Source organism: Erpetoichthys calabaricus, chromosome 4 (genome assembly GCF_900747795.2).
Source record: "Erpetoichthys calabaricus chromosome 4, fErpCal1.3, whole genome shotgun sequence".
In the NCBI taxonomy this organism is placed as follows: Eukaryota; Metazoa; Chordata; class Cladistia; order Polypteriformes; family Polypteridae; genus Erpetoichthys; species Erpetoichthys calabaricus.
Window position 1 is genome coordinate 62,657,395 of NC_041397.2, and position 17,225 is coordinate 62,674,619.

Here is a 17,225-nt window from a genome sequence, read left to right on the forward strand (position 1 = left end):
TACTATCATTGTGCACACCAGTTAAGGGGAGTAGCTTTTCAAATTGAGGCTGTTTAAACTAGAAAAATAACTTAAGAAACTGGATTTCAGTATCCAATGGCTTGTCATCACTATTTTTGATTTTGATTAAACCGGGCATATGAATTACAAGTACCTTTCAGACTTCAGAAATATTTTTGTTAAGAAAAAATTCTCTTGAGATATAGTTACTTTTCTTCACCGCAGACAGTTAAAAAAAATGTAATTCAGAGTGTTTTCTTATGAGCAGTAACTTTTTCTGATCACAGTTACATGGCTCAGATATACCTCGTTGGAAAGCTCAGAGTACTTTTAAATGAATATACATGCGTATTTCAATACAAAAACTCTTATTTGAAATCCTTCATTGTTTTGTGATAACCAAAAGTGGAACAAAATACAGTTTACAAGATGAACTTCAACCTTGAAAAAAGAAACCTAGACTTGTACAAAAATTTTATTTGACCATACCATTCTTGACCCTAGTCAGTATCCACGGTAAAGGAAAGTGTCTATATATCTAGGGATTTTTTTAAAATAAATTAAAAAAAGCAGAGGACAGGAAGATATGGAAAAAGATGATCCGCTGTGGCAACCAACAACGGGAGCTGCTGAAAGATGAAGAAGAAGATCTAAGTTCTGAAAAGTAGGTGTAATTCTTATGCTGGATTTCATAAAAAATTTTTTAAAAAAGTGATGGAAATTTTATTTTTGAAAAATATGTTTAATTATAATGGAATTACCCCAAATTAAAATTTTCACTTTCACATGGTTTTCAGTCGGTGAAAACATTAACTTTCTCTCAAATCCTGAACATATTATTTGTTCAATACCAAAAGTAGTATTACAAGGAGAAGCTGACTTAACATTAGTTTAATTGAAATTCTAGTCTTAATATTTTTATTCTACATTAAACTGTTACAACTGTCATATCAACTCATGTTTATAACAGTCTATTTGTACTTGCTGCATTTCATTTTCAAGTAACTACTGTCCTAGCTTGCTAAAAACTGTCTTCAGGTAAGACTGGTGAGAGTGAAACTGTAAATCTGAGCAAGACCGACAAATACAGTCGACCTTTGATATACGACCGGCCTGACATGCGAACAACTTGCTTTACGACCAAAATTTTTGTTTTGAATTACGACCAACATCTTGTATTACGACCCGAATGCGGACACGTGTATCCGCTTGTGCGATTGTAAACAAACAGCTGAGAGCATTTGTAAACGTCAGTCGGAGCCCAGATACATGTGTTTGTGGACGTAATTTTGGTCAGTGCAGTGATTTATAGAATTTATTTCGATAATTGCTAAGGAAGGAAGCAAAGGTAACGAAGGTAAAGAAAGCGATCGCAATCGAAACGAAGAAGGAAATTGAGTGGAAATATGAGAGTGGCGTTCGTGTGACCGATCTTGCTAATATGTACAGCATGTCGAAATCCACCATCTCGACAATTTTACAAAGAAAAGATTTGTATAAGGAAACTCCTTCCAAATAATAACCACCCTTCCATTTCATTCTCCTCCTCCTTCCTTCCTGCAAGACAAAGATGTCAACTTAAATGGTGGGTACAGTATGAAATTGTTGTTTCTGGTAGGCTAGGCACTTTTTATAACTTTTTGGTTAGTACATTAGAAAAAGTATTGGTGTTTTTGGTAAATTATGCACATTATACAACCCTTTTCTATTAAAAAAAAGTTAAGTAAGTGTTGCTTGTGGGCGGTTCGGAACATATTAAGGGAATTTCCATTATTTCTTATGGGGAAAAATAGTCTTGACTTACAACCAACTTGAGTTACAACCAGACCTCGCGAACGAATTGAGTTCGTAAATCAAGGGTCCACTGTAATCACTATGCGAGTTATAATCAGCACAATTTAAAGCTGACTCTGAGATATGAAGAAATTGTAATTTGACAGCTGTGGGCATTTTAAGACAAATGGTAAGAAACTCTTGGGATGGTTATATAGTTAAAGAGGGAATCTTTACTTTATAAAGCTGCGGTACTGTTCTTCCAGCCTATCTGGCAGAGACAAATCAACTGCCAAGTAAGGGAGACTTCCTTTGTTCTACAGTTTGTACTATACCTCTTTTACAATACACATTATTTCTACCTTGCTACACTGCCAAAAATAGTAGGTCAAAATAGAATGGATTCTTTTTATACTGGCAAATCATGAAATGTCTTTTTAAGATCTAACTCCTTCCACACCCTTGCCTTCACTTAAGCCACTTTGACCTGCAGGGTACTCTCAGTTATATTCAGACAGCCCCATGAAAGGAAAGGTCCACTCTTTAATTTAAGGGTTTTCCTTATGGTGGTGACCATCAACAGTTCACAGAGTAGTTACCATGGTAGGCACCAAGATCCTTAGCTCTTTGTAGCAGTCCACTCAGATTTCATGCTAGGTGAGATACTTTTGTGGTTAGTATAGGTGGAAAAAAGAAAACAACATTAGCCTGAACAGAGGAATCAGCTGGATTTATCAGGGCATATTCACTACCCAGTTTAAAATGACAGGTTTCTCAAGTCTACATGACGGGTTTCTCTAGTCTATAACCTATCCATCTAGGCCAACCTATCATTACGAGGTGTTCACTTAACAACCCAGTTCTACTCTTTATCCATATGTCTACAACATATACCCTAAACGTGGCTACAAAGTCAGTCATGATCATGAAATATTATTTTCTGATGATTTTTATAGATAAAACATATTAAACACATTTGGGTGTTTTTCAATTAACAATATGCATCATTTTTTAATTATTATTGTTTTTAGAAAAACAAAACCTCTCTCTTGCAATATATTAAAGAGTAAAGATAAAGGCCTTACTTGATTTGAAGACTGCTTTTCTGAAGAAACAGGATGGTGTGCTTGCAGAGGTGGAGGCTGGGAGAACTGTGTGTGAACTGGACGATTTTGGCTGGTTGGGGCTTGTTGTAGTTTGGGAAGCTGAGGTGTATGTGGAGGTTTCACGGCTATCACCTGCACCACTGTTTGAGGAGCTTGGGCACCGGTCACAGAAACTTGTCTTTCCTTCACCACTAAGTGTTGCTGGATGATAGGCTTCAGCTGTGACTGGTCCTGCTGGAAAATAGCCGTTTGCTTTTGCTTACATGCAAGCAGCTGGACTGTACCTTGATTTACTGCTGAGCTAGTTTTACTCTGCTGCTGCTGAGAGTTGTGGGGTAAAAGTTTTGCAGGTTCCTGCTGGAGTGACACTTGTTTTAGCTGTGCGCCTACAGGCTGTGCTGATCTATAAAACAAACCAGTCTGAGGATCCAAGGTATCACCCTCAACTTCACCTTCTTCTGACACCATCTCCTCCACTTGCTTGCTGTGAATCATTTGACTAGCCACAGCCTAGACAAAAAAAAAAAAAAGAGTGATCGATCATTCTTCATTAAGAATAACATAGAATAATCTATAATTATAAAAAAAAACCTATTTTTCAACTAAAATGTAATTTAAATGACACCTTATTTTATACAAATACATCTCAGAAATGTCAACAGGTTTGTAAATAGCATTATTAATACTTTACAACAATATAACTACAAAAAAGCAAGTGCTTATATCATTCATATCAGTTCAAATGATACACAGCATTGTAACCCTGTTCCACTCAAAAAATGAAAATTTTAGTACTGCAGAATGTCATTTGCCCTGAAAGTTTCAAAGATATATATGGCCCAGATATGCTTAATAAGCATTTAATTAGGTAAACAGACCATCAGGTAAATTGTTTGCTACATAAATTATATATTGTATAATAATGAGCTCTAGGGTAAAAATTGCCTCTGAACATTTTCCTGGCGACAGACAAATTACAGAAAGACAAAATTTAATAAATCATCAATTAGTCTAATAATTGTTAAATTCATGACTATGTATAAAATTGAATCTTCAAGATAAACTGTTATATAAAACATGTGACATATTAAAAAAAAAAGATCAATTAAAATTAAATTATATGCTCTTTTAAAAAAGGAATAAAGAAAACTTGATTTGGTGTTTAAATGCCCAGTACAAATTTGTGATTGTTTTTTTTTTAACCGCCATCCAAACAAAAAAAAATGCCTAAAAACTGTTTCACTAGAAATGGACTGATATTTACACACACATCAGACTGAGATTTAGTAGTGTTTGCTAATTAATTAAATAGAATTGTTCGAACAAATTTCAAATTCCAGTAGGCACCAGTGATAAACTGAATTCTTTCCAGCAATTCCAGTGATTAACTGGATTTGGGTCAACTCTTTGACTGGAACACCCAAGAACTTTTACATTCCAATTTAAAAGTCAGTCCAGTTGCTCATTGTTGTTGCAATGCTAACAAGTAAATATGTATCTGTGCATTTTGTGGATTCTCGCAAAGGCCAACAGCTTTTCCTCCAAACTTTTTTGGTGTTTTGCTGTATGATTCTTCGTCTATCCTCACAAATGCTTGGCACTTGATAAAGGAGACTTAAACTGTAACAGAACATTAACCCCCTCTTTTATAGTCAGGATTGTATTGTCTAGATCGGTGGTTTTCAAACTGGGGGCACTCCTAGCATGATTGACGTTCAAAAAAAAAATCCATTACAACTTTGAAGATTGTTCTTAAATTGTCTCACATAGTTTTTACATAGACATAACTGAAACTGTTGGATGAAAGTAGTCCTGTATCAATGTAGTTATAGACTAGTGCTGCAGTTCTCACCCAGTGGGCCTTAAAAAGGACCGTTCTTTATCAATGGACAAACCCAAGTCTCAATGCTATGCCGCATTTCAGTTACACCACTCCATCTCACAGTGTTCCTGCAGCAAGTCTTCACCTGACTTTGTCCTCCTATTCCGTGCCCACCATCTGTGCCAATTCCTGCCCGTGGGGTCTGAGGTCACTGCTTTGTCTTACCCATCACCTCTCTGAGCCATTCAACTGCAGGATGATGACTGCTCAGGAACAACACATTGAATTTTTGCGAAACAGAGCATCATAACAGGCGAGTGCTGTCTTTATCAACTCAATGCAAGCGGTCTGCAAAGCACTTTCTCATTAACTCACTCACTCACTGATCATTTTCAGAACAGTTCTGGAAATCTGCAGACTGCTACAGAAGGTATGTATTGAGGAAGAAAGACAAATGTTAACAATTATTAATTAGTTCTGTTAATGCAATATTAATCAACAGCAGAAAGCTTTGAGTTCCTAATGTTTGGCAACCTTCATATTTCCTTGAAAAATAAATACAGCAATGGGCTGAACCTAGAAGAAGATCTGGGCAGCCATGAAACACACCCAGCATTTACATTAACTCTGAACCAATTATAAGTCATTTTTCTCTTTGTTGACCAAACGTTGTATGTAACTTGTGAGTTACTTTACTCCTGGTTTTGATCTGGATTCAAATGTAATTGTATACTTTTTATAAATGTAAAGCATTGAAAGGCCTTTTTTCCATATCAAATTGCACCAGCATTATTCTTGTTAATGAAAAAAAAAAACATTTTGTTAACTAAAACAAAAAAAAGAAAAAAATGAAAAGTACAAATAAAGAAAAATAAGGAAATGAAATTTTGATATTCACCACACTAGTCTTTGCGCATAATGTACATGTGAATAACCAGTTGCCAGTATATTTATTAATTATTATTTAATATCATGCAGTCATAAATTTGGTTAGAGAGAGGCACTGATTTGTGTATATGTATCACTTACTGCTAACGTATGAATCTGTGCATTTCATTGGTCATTTCATCGAACAGTAAGCTTTACCTTCTAGAATCAAGAGCAAATCCCAAAGCCTCATCATATCTCAATGACTTATTCTTTAGACTTCATTGGCCATAACTAACCATCAGTCACAAATGTTCCATTGTCAGTGAATGACAGGCAACTTTCACTAAATTTCAATGAAAAGGTGCTTAAATTAAAACAACCCCACACGTTACTTTGGAAGATGACACTTATGTGTTTTGGTTTTAATCAGATTATTTTTATTGATGTTCCAACATGGGTTGTGAGGTGTTGCAGAGCGCACTCCATCACACTATTGTGATGAACGTCTATATGTTAGATGCTTAGTCGATAAATGGATGGACTGGAATAGTCTTAATATGTTTTGAATGCTGCAGTACTGTAAAGTTTTTAAGAGGCAATTGTGACATGCTCTGATTTGGAGGTTGCCAGCACTGTTAATTCTGAAATACATCAACCCGCTCGGTTTATTTTAACAAGAGCAATGTACCAAATCTGTTCTGTATGGAAATAAACTCTGTAATAACAAACACATTTCTTTATCTGATATTTCTGTGCTTAATACAGTGGTGTGAAAAACTATTTCTTATTCTTTTGCATGTTTGTCACACAAAATGTTTCTGATCATCAAACACATTTAACCATTAGTCAAATATAACACAAGTAAACACAAAATGCAGTTTGTAAATGGTGGTTTTTATTATTTAGGGAGAAAAAAAAATCCAAACCTACATGGCCCTGTGTGAAAAAGTAATTGCCCCCTGAACCTAATAACTGGTTGGGCCACCCTTAGCAGCAATAACTGCAATCAAGCGTTTGCGATAACTTGCAATGAGTCTTTTACAGCGCTCTGGAGGAATTTTGGCCCACTCATCTTTGCAAAATTGTTGTAATTCAGCTTTATTTGAGGGTTTTCTAGCATGAACCGCCTTTTTAAGGTCATGCCATAGCATCTCAATTGGATTCAGGTCAGCACTTTGACTAGGCCACTCCAAAGTCTTCATTTTGTTTTTCTTCAGCCATTCAGAGGTGGATTTGCTGGTGTGTTTTGGGTCATTGTCCTGTTGCAGCACCCAAGATCGCTTCAGCTTGAGTTGATGAACAGATGGCCGGACATTCTCCTTCAGGATTTTTTGGTAGACAGTAGAATTCATGGTTCCATCTATCACAGCAAGCCTTCCAGGTCCTGAAGCAGCAAAACAACCCCAGACCATCACACTACCACCACCATATTTTACTGTTGGTATGATGTTCTTTTTCTGAAATGCTGTGTTCCTTTTACGCCAGATGTAACGGGACATTTGCCTTCCAAAAAGTTCAACTTTTGACTCATCAGTCCACAAGGTATTTTCCCAAAAGTCTTGGCAATCATGGAGATGTTTCTTAGCAAAATTGAGACGAGCCCTAATGTTCTTTTTGCTTAACAGCGGTTTGCATCTTGGAAATCTGCCATGCAGGCCGTTTTTGCCCAGTCTCTTTCTTATGGTGGAGTCGTGAACACTGACCTTAATTGAGGCAAGTGAGGCCTGCAGTTCTTTAGACGTTGTCCTGGGGTCTTTTGTGACCTCTCGGATGAGTCGTCTCTGCGCTCTTGGGGTAATTTTGGTCGGCCGACCACTCCTGGGAAGGTTCACCACTGTTCCATGTTTTTGCCATTTGTGGATAATGGCTCTCACTGTGGTTCGCTGGAGTCCCAAAGCTTTAGAAATGGCTTTATAACCTTTACCAGACTGATAGATCTCAATTACTTCTGTTCTCATTTGTTCCTGAATTTCTTTGGATCTTGGCATGATGTCTAGCTTTTGAGGTGCTTTTGGTCTACTTCTCTGTGTCAGGCAGCTCCTATTTAAGTGATTTCTTGATTGAAACAGGTGTGGCAGTAATCAGGCCTGGGGGTGGCTACGGAAATTGAACGCAGGTGTGATACACCACAGTTAGGTTAGTTTTTAACAAGGAGGCAATTACTTTTTCACACAGGGCCATGTAGGTTTGGATTTTTTTTCTCCCTAAATAATAAAAACCATAATTTAAAAACTGCATTTTGTGTTTACTTGTGTTATATTTGACTAATGGTTAAATGTGTTTGATGATCAGAAACATTTTGTGTGACAAACATGCAAAAGAATAAGAAATCAGGAAGGGGGCAAATAATTTTTCACACCACTGTATATGGCTCACTAGTGGTATAAATCATTAGAGCTATCAGATTCATTTCAAACTGAAGTCTTGATAGGTCACCTAAAACTATATTAATTTATATCCTGTGTTATTAATGTTACCCTTTCTTTTATTTCTATTGTATTCCTTTGACTATTTGTGAAGCACTTTGAACATTCAAAAGGTGTTATATAAATAAAATACATTATTATTATACAGTGACATGAGTTCATGTTTGATTGCTAAACTGGCCAGTGTCTATAGGGAGTTTGCATGTTCTCCCCATTTAAATATGGACTGTGTGTGCTTAATTTCAGACATTGTTTATCAGCTGAATATTAGAAGTGTGTCATTAAGTACTTTCAGTTTCCAAATTCTGTTTATTCCTACATGTGTTGTTAAATTACACCTTCCATATTTAGGCCCACAGGAAGCCACCCAGGTTTTGCATGTTCCTTATTAAGTGAAAGATCTGAGATGTTGCTATAACAGATGTTCAGTATTTAAATGTAAATGGTATGCTTGTAGAAATGCTCTCTATTGAACTTTAATGAACTCTATTTTTGCAATTATTGTTATCACACAGTTCAAGTAGTAATTTTAATACAAAGTAAGAATTCCCTGCAAAATACACTTTCAATGTTTTGAAATGGGTAGATAACAGTCTGCATCAGGAGATATCAAAATAAAAGTATGTGTGTGTGGTGATCTTATTGCTTGCAAAGGAAAACTCTAAAATGAAAAAGAAGCCGTAATTGAAATTAAACAGAGATTTGGTTAAACTTGTTGCAGATTAAGGTAACAAATGACACCCAGGCACACCTGTTATTTCATTCTTGCATGTTAGATTATTCTGGAAGCCTTTAACTGTCATATTATCTAGAAAAGTACAAGTATAGCCAGTACAATTGTGGGTATTTAGTTGATACGTACAACATGAATGATTTACAATTTGACAACTATAAAGAAAACATTTTTTACACTTACAAACTTGTCCATGTGGACGTTTTGGTGAGTAATAAAAGAATAATAAAATATAGCAAAAATTAAAGGTTAAAGTAAATAAAAACAAAAAAGAACAAAAAGTTAAATTTAGAAAATGGTGAAAAAATAAAGCTAAATAAAAACTACGGAATTAAACAAAAAATTAATACTAAAACATATCTTAAAACTAGAAAAACACTGAATCACAGAACTGTTTTCACATTTAAAATACTTTCAAAAGCATTTGGCGTATGCATGGAAAATTAAACATTGACCCAAACAAAAACAATTAACAATCCCTTGATAAAAATGCAATATTAAGGAAGGTGGGTTTGAAGAAATATTATCTTCAGTTTTGCCTAATAAGAGTTCAGTACCTAACAATTTAAGATAAAAAATGGGGATACATCAAAACATTTCAATTCCTGGAAATGGCACACCAAAAAAATAAAGTTCAAGTACCTCAGCCAAGAGTTATCACATGATGTTTTATCACCTATTCATCAATACTGTAGTCTGTTAAAGTTAAAGTTTGAATAATAGGTTTTATATTGTCCAAAATCATGCTGTGGGAATGCTGTCAGCACTAAGATCCAAGATAATCCTCAGCTTTGCATCACTGGCTTTATATTAATGTGGTCCCATGACCAGGTGACATAACATTGGGGTTGGGGGATAGGGGCTGGGGACGACCTTGGAATAAAAATGTTTGGAAACCCCTGCTCAAAATATTGAGCTTTTCTGGATTTCCACTATGTATGTACATTAAGGTTTAACATTGAAGGAACAAAACGGTATTGTTTTTCAGCAATTTTTGGGAACCTCTGAGTATATCTATTCTCTACATGGTGCCCACATGTTCCAACATGTAAATGCTTGTAAAAGTCTGCTTTATTATTCCTTGGTTTCAAACTAAGAAGCTAAAATGTTGGCAAATTATGAAATACAGGTATGATTCAAATTTTACAGAAGGGTGTTTGGAGGAGACAGTATTTATAAAAGAATGACTTTTCTCAGTATAAATGGTATTAGCAATTGCCTCAAAATTACCTGCTGCATAATGCGTGTAACTGTGACTGCAGAAGATGTTGGAAGAGATTTTACAACCACTGGGGTCAGTCCTGTCTGTGTCTGAGCTTGTGACCGTTGCAAAGATGACTGCTGCTGAGTAGCTGACAAAAGAGATGTCAGGGCCATTTCTCCACTACTGATGCTTGCCGAGGATAGCAGAGGTTTTGTGGACTTACCTTTGAGAAGAACACAAAGTAAAAATCAATGGCTATATCTAAGCTATTACAAATCTGACAAAGCTTTTAGACTAAATGTATTCATCTGCCACACTCTGGTCTGACTTCAAACATTTGAAATAATTAAATATACTGAACTGGAGTTAGTCTAAATAATTAAGACAGTAATAGGGTTTCAGATAATTTTGAAATTACAATATCACATTGTCTTTTTTATTTTTTTAACTACCTAAACTTAACTTTACATATCTCTTTAATATTTTACGGTTGAAGGATCTCTTTAAAAAGATGATAATAATAAATAATAATATTAACACAAAATTAAAACGTGCAAAGAAAATAATACGAAAACATAACTGAATTCAAAAGGCATTGGTTTAGTTTGTATAAAAACATGAATAAGGTAAGTATGAGAATGAAAACATTACAAAGCTAGATCAAATGAATGAATGATTTATTGATCTACAGCCAAGACAGGCATGATGGTTTTTAGCATTAGGTCAAACCAACCCGGTTGGTAATTTCACTGGTTTTGCTATAAGATATGGGCATACAGACTCTGAATGGTTGCACCTCCTACTAAGCACAGTACATCTGCTCCTGTAGGGAGGCAATAGGTCATTGAGGGAATGAAGCAAATCTGTCAAATACAATCATAGCTGGACTCCTATAATGTTTCATACTTGTATTTCCATAATAGTGTCAGTCAAAGATGTAGACACATTTGGACTGTTGTCCTCATTGTCTACATATGTGAATCACAGATGATTCAATGCTAGTCTGTGTAGGCCTGACACTAGTCCAGACATGGTCACTGAAGGTAAACAGTCAATTCCAAGTGTCATAATGGGTGCCACAAATGGAGCCCCACCTCAGCAAGTCAGTGGCTCATTTATTGAGCCAGTTCTCAGCATCAGTGAATGATGTAACGTCTCTGTAAATGGTATGGGCCAATGTAGTCAACTGCCATAGCCTGTAAAATAATTCAGTTAGGTACCTGGTAAACTTGGTCTGCACGTCACAGATCTTCCAGACCTCGATATCATATTCTATAATATGCACGTCACAGATCTTCCAGACCTCGATATCATATTCTATAATATGCACGTCACAGATCTTCCAGACCTCGATATCATATTCTATAATATTGTTTCCATATAAATTGGGCAGATTTTTTTTCTTCAAATATTCAGTGTCAATGAAGCCCCTTGACCATAATTTTGCAGTTTAAATAACAGGTATATGGATTGCATTTGATAATGACGGTTTGAGATTCTGAAATATTCTGTCTTCACTAGCAAGAATATTTAAACAACAGAAGCTTAAAAAGGAACTTCAAATGTAAAATGTAAAACATTCCTTTAAGCAGTGGGTATAATAAACTTGTAAGCAACTGTGCAATCATTAAGTACAGTGAAACCTCGGTTCACGACCATAATTCGTTGCAAAACTCTGGTCGTAAACCGATTTGGTCATGAACCGAAGCAATTTCCCCCATAGGATTGTATGTAAATACAATTAATCTGTTCCAGACCGTACGAACTGTATGTAAATATATATATATTTTTAATTTTTAAGCACAAACATAGTTAATCATACCATAGAATGCACAGCGTAATAGTAAACTAAATGTAAAAACATTGAATAACACTGAGAAAACCTTGAACAACAGAGAAAACTAACACTGCAATAGTTCGCGCTATTGTGCTAGGAACCGCTTGCTAAAAACACTTTTTTTTTAAATGAGTTTTAAGCACAGGGGAAAAAATGAACATTTGAAAAATCCGTAATTTAATAAACCACCAAGAAAGGTAACATTGCAACAATGCAGGCTACGAACCGATCACTGTAAACAGAACTGAAAACAAAAACAAGCCTTCTCTACCTTATGCGTCCCTCTCTCTCGCTCGCTCTCTCTCTTTTGCGAGCCTGGAGCGCCTGTGTCTGTGTGCATCTCTCTAGCAGGCTCCTGTGTGTGTGCGTCTCTCTCTCGCGCACTCCTGTGTGTGTGTGCGTGTGTGTGTCGCGCGCTCTTGCTCTCTCGCTCGCTGCACAGGAAATACACAGGGATAGACTGAAGATGTACAAACCGAAGCAAAAGTTTGGCAAACTTTTTGGTCGTAAACCGATTTGTACGTGTACCGTGACGTTTGTGAACCGAGGTTCCACTGTACTCAATATCTGTAAGATTTCATAGATAATTAACATAGCTTATAAATCTTCCTTAATAAATGTTTTGGAAAAACAGCTAACATCTACTACAACATCTGTCATAGACCCAGAGATAATTTGTTGATTTACATAAAGTCTAATTCAGAAGTCCATATTCAACTAGGGTAACTATACTCATAAAACATTCTTTACTACATTATACATTAAGATACTAACAACAACAATGATTCTAATAAATACAGCAAAAGCTTCCTTTCTCAGGACAATGATGTTATTCTTGTAAACTTGGAGGAGATAATGTTGGCGTGTCAGCTGAAGGCTATTAAATGTACTCCATCAAAGATGCTGCAGGGATGGCTAAGCTTTGTATCAACTGGTATGCTCTAGTAAGGGTAGATTGTATGTGGAAGTCAAACTATTCATACCGGATGGGTTATATTCAGTAACCATATCAGACTCAACACTGCTGATAACAGGGCTTTCTGGGGACTGTCTCTTTTCCTGAGCAACCTGGATTGGGACAGCCATCTGACTCAGATCAATCGTGTGTTGCCTGGGTTTGGACTCTCCCTTTTCCTTTACTGTAAGTAAACAAAAATAAATTAACTTAATAATGAAAAACATTTTTATTGGTCAATGTAAAGGATTGAATATGGATTAGGAAAGAGAAAGAACAAAAAAAGAAGAGCAAAGCATCTTATTCCTAGAGGTAAGGAACAGGAAATGTTTATAATAAAACTAATTTAAACTACAGATTCAGCCATGAAGAGATTCTTGTTTTTATGTTAAACAGTTTATTGTTCATTTCATGATATATATTTAAAGACTTTGATAAATTACATTTTAATATCAATGGATTTAATAAAACAGCACTTTTAACAGTTTTTAGTCATAAAACAGTTAAAGACACCACCATGTATGCAGTAGGACACAGCTCATTAGACTTAAGTTCTCACAAATGACAGTATATAATCTGAAGTCTGAAGGGGCTGTCCACTCAGTGATTAACTGTAAATCTCTATAGATATTTGAGTTTTAAAGACTGGGCTCTTGACAAATTAATGTGAAGTAAGATGCTGGCATTCAGTTCAATAGTGTGATCCTATATGAAGGGGCTTCTTGTTTGCGGACTTCTTTAATTTTCTAGAAGTACTCATTTTAAAGTATTTGAGGAAAAATCCATCTGTTTTGTATGTTCTGAGCATACAACTGGACGAACTGACATGTGAATTATGTGGCACAAGTAATGTGATTTTTTTTTTTTTCCATGGACATTTATGATATTGTTTTGTGTGCCCAGTGTTGGTCACTATAGACTCCCATTCTATCAGAAATGTTATCAACGTTCTCCATGAAAATAAGATATAAAATTTTTTTTGTGGCCATCACTGCAAATTGCAAGGGGTACATATCATATAGAAAATCTATATTTTTGGTATTCTTTAAATATCACATGGCTACCACCAGTAAAGAATTACCAGCTGATTTTAACATCGGAACATGTTAAAGATATTTAGTTGTCAAATTTGCTTTGGCTATTTCAAAACTTGAAAAAATTCTTCTTTATACTTTAAAAATAAAATTTTTATTTTAGATCACTGTTTTTTTTAGTATAACTCAGCTGTATTTCTTCTGAAATATATTGAAATTCTCTTACAAATTAAGTTCTGGCCTAAATCCTGTTTTTCGAATTGATTGTTTGATATGGTACACCAAAATAGCACATAACATAATTTTGTAAAGATATTCAGAATTGTAAGTATCAATTACTTTTTTCAAAATTCTATAAGCACCCAAACCCCAACTCCTTAGAATTCTATGATTAATCATCTCTAAAAGTCAACTGATGGATGGATGGATGAATGGATATTTGGCAAGCAGAAAAAAAAAACACAATTTTTTGTATTTAATGCTATGGTACTGTTGTTCTAAACAGAATATTATTTCACCTACTGTAACTGCTATTAAACAAATCACCTTGTTCTGAGATGAATCTTTGATCTGTTAAATTGCTAGAACTAAATGTGGTTTCTCCATTAGTGTTCAGGAGTAGTGTAGCTATTGCACAGAAGCAAACAACTTGGTATTTGATTGTTTAATTTATAATGAAATGTTCATTATACAAATTTTAGGATCAGAACTGACCAGCGACCACAATCAATTTTAAGTTATCAACAGTTTTGTGAAAAAGTTTACAAACACTTTGACATTTTCTGGACATAACCTGACCTTCAATCAAGTCATAATAATATAGAAAACAGTCTGATTAAACAAATAGGTCACACATAAAGTACATTTTTAATGCATATCACTCTTCACAGAGTAAAGGCTCAGATAGCTTAAACACAATTAAAACTAATTCATTAAATATAAATTATTAAATTACATACACACATATTACATTAAATATCTAGTACAACATAAGTAATCTTAATGACTAACATAAAAAAGTAGGACGATACATAGTACACTAAAATGGTTGAGTTATGGCCTGCAGCCAAAAGTGAGGAAAAACTGTACATTGCCTGTTCAAAAGGACAAAAAAGCTATTTGAACCACTGGGTGTGCAGTGTTTTTGGAGTCAGGAGTGCTACTAATTAGTGTAGCTGTGTCTTTTCCAGTTTCCCAAAATCGAGCTGCTACTGAGTTGGCAAGGCAGGATCCAACTTGAGTCAAACACATAACAAAACACATTTCTTAGTCCAATAAAAAGTTAGTTTTAAAAAGGTTTAGTGAAAATTCAAACCAAAACAGTTCACACAAAAATAGAGCAAAAAAGTTATTATACACACAGGATAAAAGGCTAAGAAGGATAAAATGTTTATTCTCCAAACTTAACTGAAGTTATTTCTCTATATGCTATATATATGCTTTACTTAATACATTCAGTATGTTCTATATGTACAGCACATTAAATGGGCAATACGATATGTTGCGGGGTATGGTTTGAAAACTGTTTGCCCTCCATGCCTTACCAACTGCAAGGAAGATCATAAACTGGGACTAATCTGTAGTTATAGGGACAAGAAATTATTAGAATATTTTATTTCAATTTAGCTTGTGGGGGATATAATAGAACCTCCTATTGACTATGCATTAATAAATAGGCAAATATTTTAACATAACTAAGAAAATACTTATATCAATTTAACATATCCTTTCTAACTAAAAAATGGCTCTTACAATTAGATAATAATCAGGTGTGGGCTTGGGATGCCCTGTCTTATTCAAAAAAAAAAAAACTAAATGAAGAAAAAAAAAAATCCCAGTTTTGCTTTAATGTTCTTCACATTAAGGTTCTACTGAAGTACAACAAAGCCAGATCAAATGAGTTTTTACAACTCCAGAAAAAGATTTTTTAAAACTTAAAAAACTGCAAAGGGTCATAAAAGACATTGTCCTCTAACAATGTGGATATTCATTGGTCTGTAATGCCTAATGAAACAGGTAATAGGGTGATGGGTAAGGATCTGCAGGATTCTTTTGCATTGGATAACATGTCCATCAATTAATGATAAGAAAAAACACTTAACAAGAAAAGTGTTTATTATGAGGTAAGCACGTAGTAACATTTTTCCATTAAAAACAATGCTGCCTATTTCAAGTTTGAGAATGAACATCTGGATATTACACAACACCACTGATCTGTACATGACATCTCAGAAATATTAATGAACTGGAACTGCTCTGCAAAGAGTACCTTTGAAATCTCATGCAGCTGTGATCAGCAGCTATAGGAAGCATTTGGTGAAGGGAACTATGGTAAAGGAGGTACCACTTGTTAATAAATCTAACCAGGTCCCCAACCTCTTCCATACTTGACCTTGAATATTTTTAAAATTATTTTCAATAACAATAGACAGTGCAAAATTGTGTGTGTGGTTATGTATTTAATTAATCTATTATTTATTATTATGACTGGAGATCAAATCACATTTTAGAAACCATTTTTAATGGGATCCTGGAAATTCTAAAGGTGTGCTCATAATTTTATACAGACAAATGTGTCACAGAAACTTGGCACAGCTGTAGTGAAAAAATAGCGTGTTTTTCTAGAAAACACACTAGAACAATTAAATGCATTATTATACTGATGTTGACATTTAAAGCACATCAAATAAGATAATTTTCCATTGTATCACCTCTGTCAAAGAAATGGGCCTACGTCTCAAACATAAAAACAATCAATAGGAATTATTACCTGTTGTCTGCTGTAGTTCTAGTAATGCTTTTATGGTGGATGTTGCTGACTGAGACTCTCCAGAGACATCCTGATAAATTATTGTGGGGGCAGATTCCACAGCAACCTCGTGTTCACCCCAGTCAGATCCTCTTGATGTAATTACATGTACTACAGGTTGTGAGTCTATAAATAAAAATAAATGTAAGGAGACAAATATAAGGAATTAGAAGGGAGCCTTTTATGTTAAAACTTTGATCAATAAACAGCTTTAAGAAATTAACTCTGCAGCTATATGAAGATGTATTTGTATCATAATCTGGCAAATTTAAAAAAATATTTAAAAACATAATTTTTTTCTTAATTTGTATTTGAGTAGAAATACTTTTCTGTAATTCGACAGGAGGTTGCCTAATACTATAGACAAGTGCAATATAACATTTTTTTTTCAGTTTATCAGTGGGCAAAAGACAGGAGCCAACCCTGTATGAAGCAATAGCTCATAACAGTTCCCTTTCCTGCAATAATCCAACAGGTACAATCCAGAGTCACCGATTTACTTAGCATGTACATCACTGGGCTGTCACAGGAACACTCAAGTAGAAAAAAGCAATCCACACAGACAAGAAAGTGTAAGCAAAATGTTCTGCATTCTTTTCTTTTGTCTGTTTCTTCAATTAAAATAGTCTAAAACCATTCTCAAACTAACTGAGGCA

The 17,225-nt window shown here is 34.9% G+C and overlaps 1 protein-coding gene across 2 annotated transcripts in view; it reads right to left on the bottom strand.

Annotated features, from left to right (window-relative positions):
* The window catches only part of emsy (EMSY transcriptional repressor, BRCA2 interacting), a 94,410-nt gene that overhangs the window by 15,182 nt on the left and 62,003 nt on the right, over positions 1-17,225 (bottom strand). For both annotated transcript variants that reach the window (XM_028799532.2, XM_028799531.2), the window contains exons 15-18: positions 16,531-16,695; positions 12,755-12,910; positions 9,961-10,157; positions 2,859-3,389 (exon numbers count right to left, since the gene is read on the bottom strand). In XM_028799532.2, the coding sequence (XP_028655365.1) occupies positions 2,859-3,389; positions 9,961-10,157; positions 12,755-12,910; positions 16,531-16,695 (1,049 nt within the window). The remainder of the gene's footprint in view (positions 1-2,858; positions 3,390-9,960; positions 10,158-12,754; positions 12,911-16,530; positions 16,696-17,225) is intronic.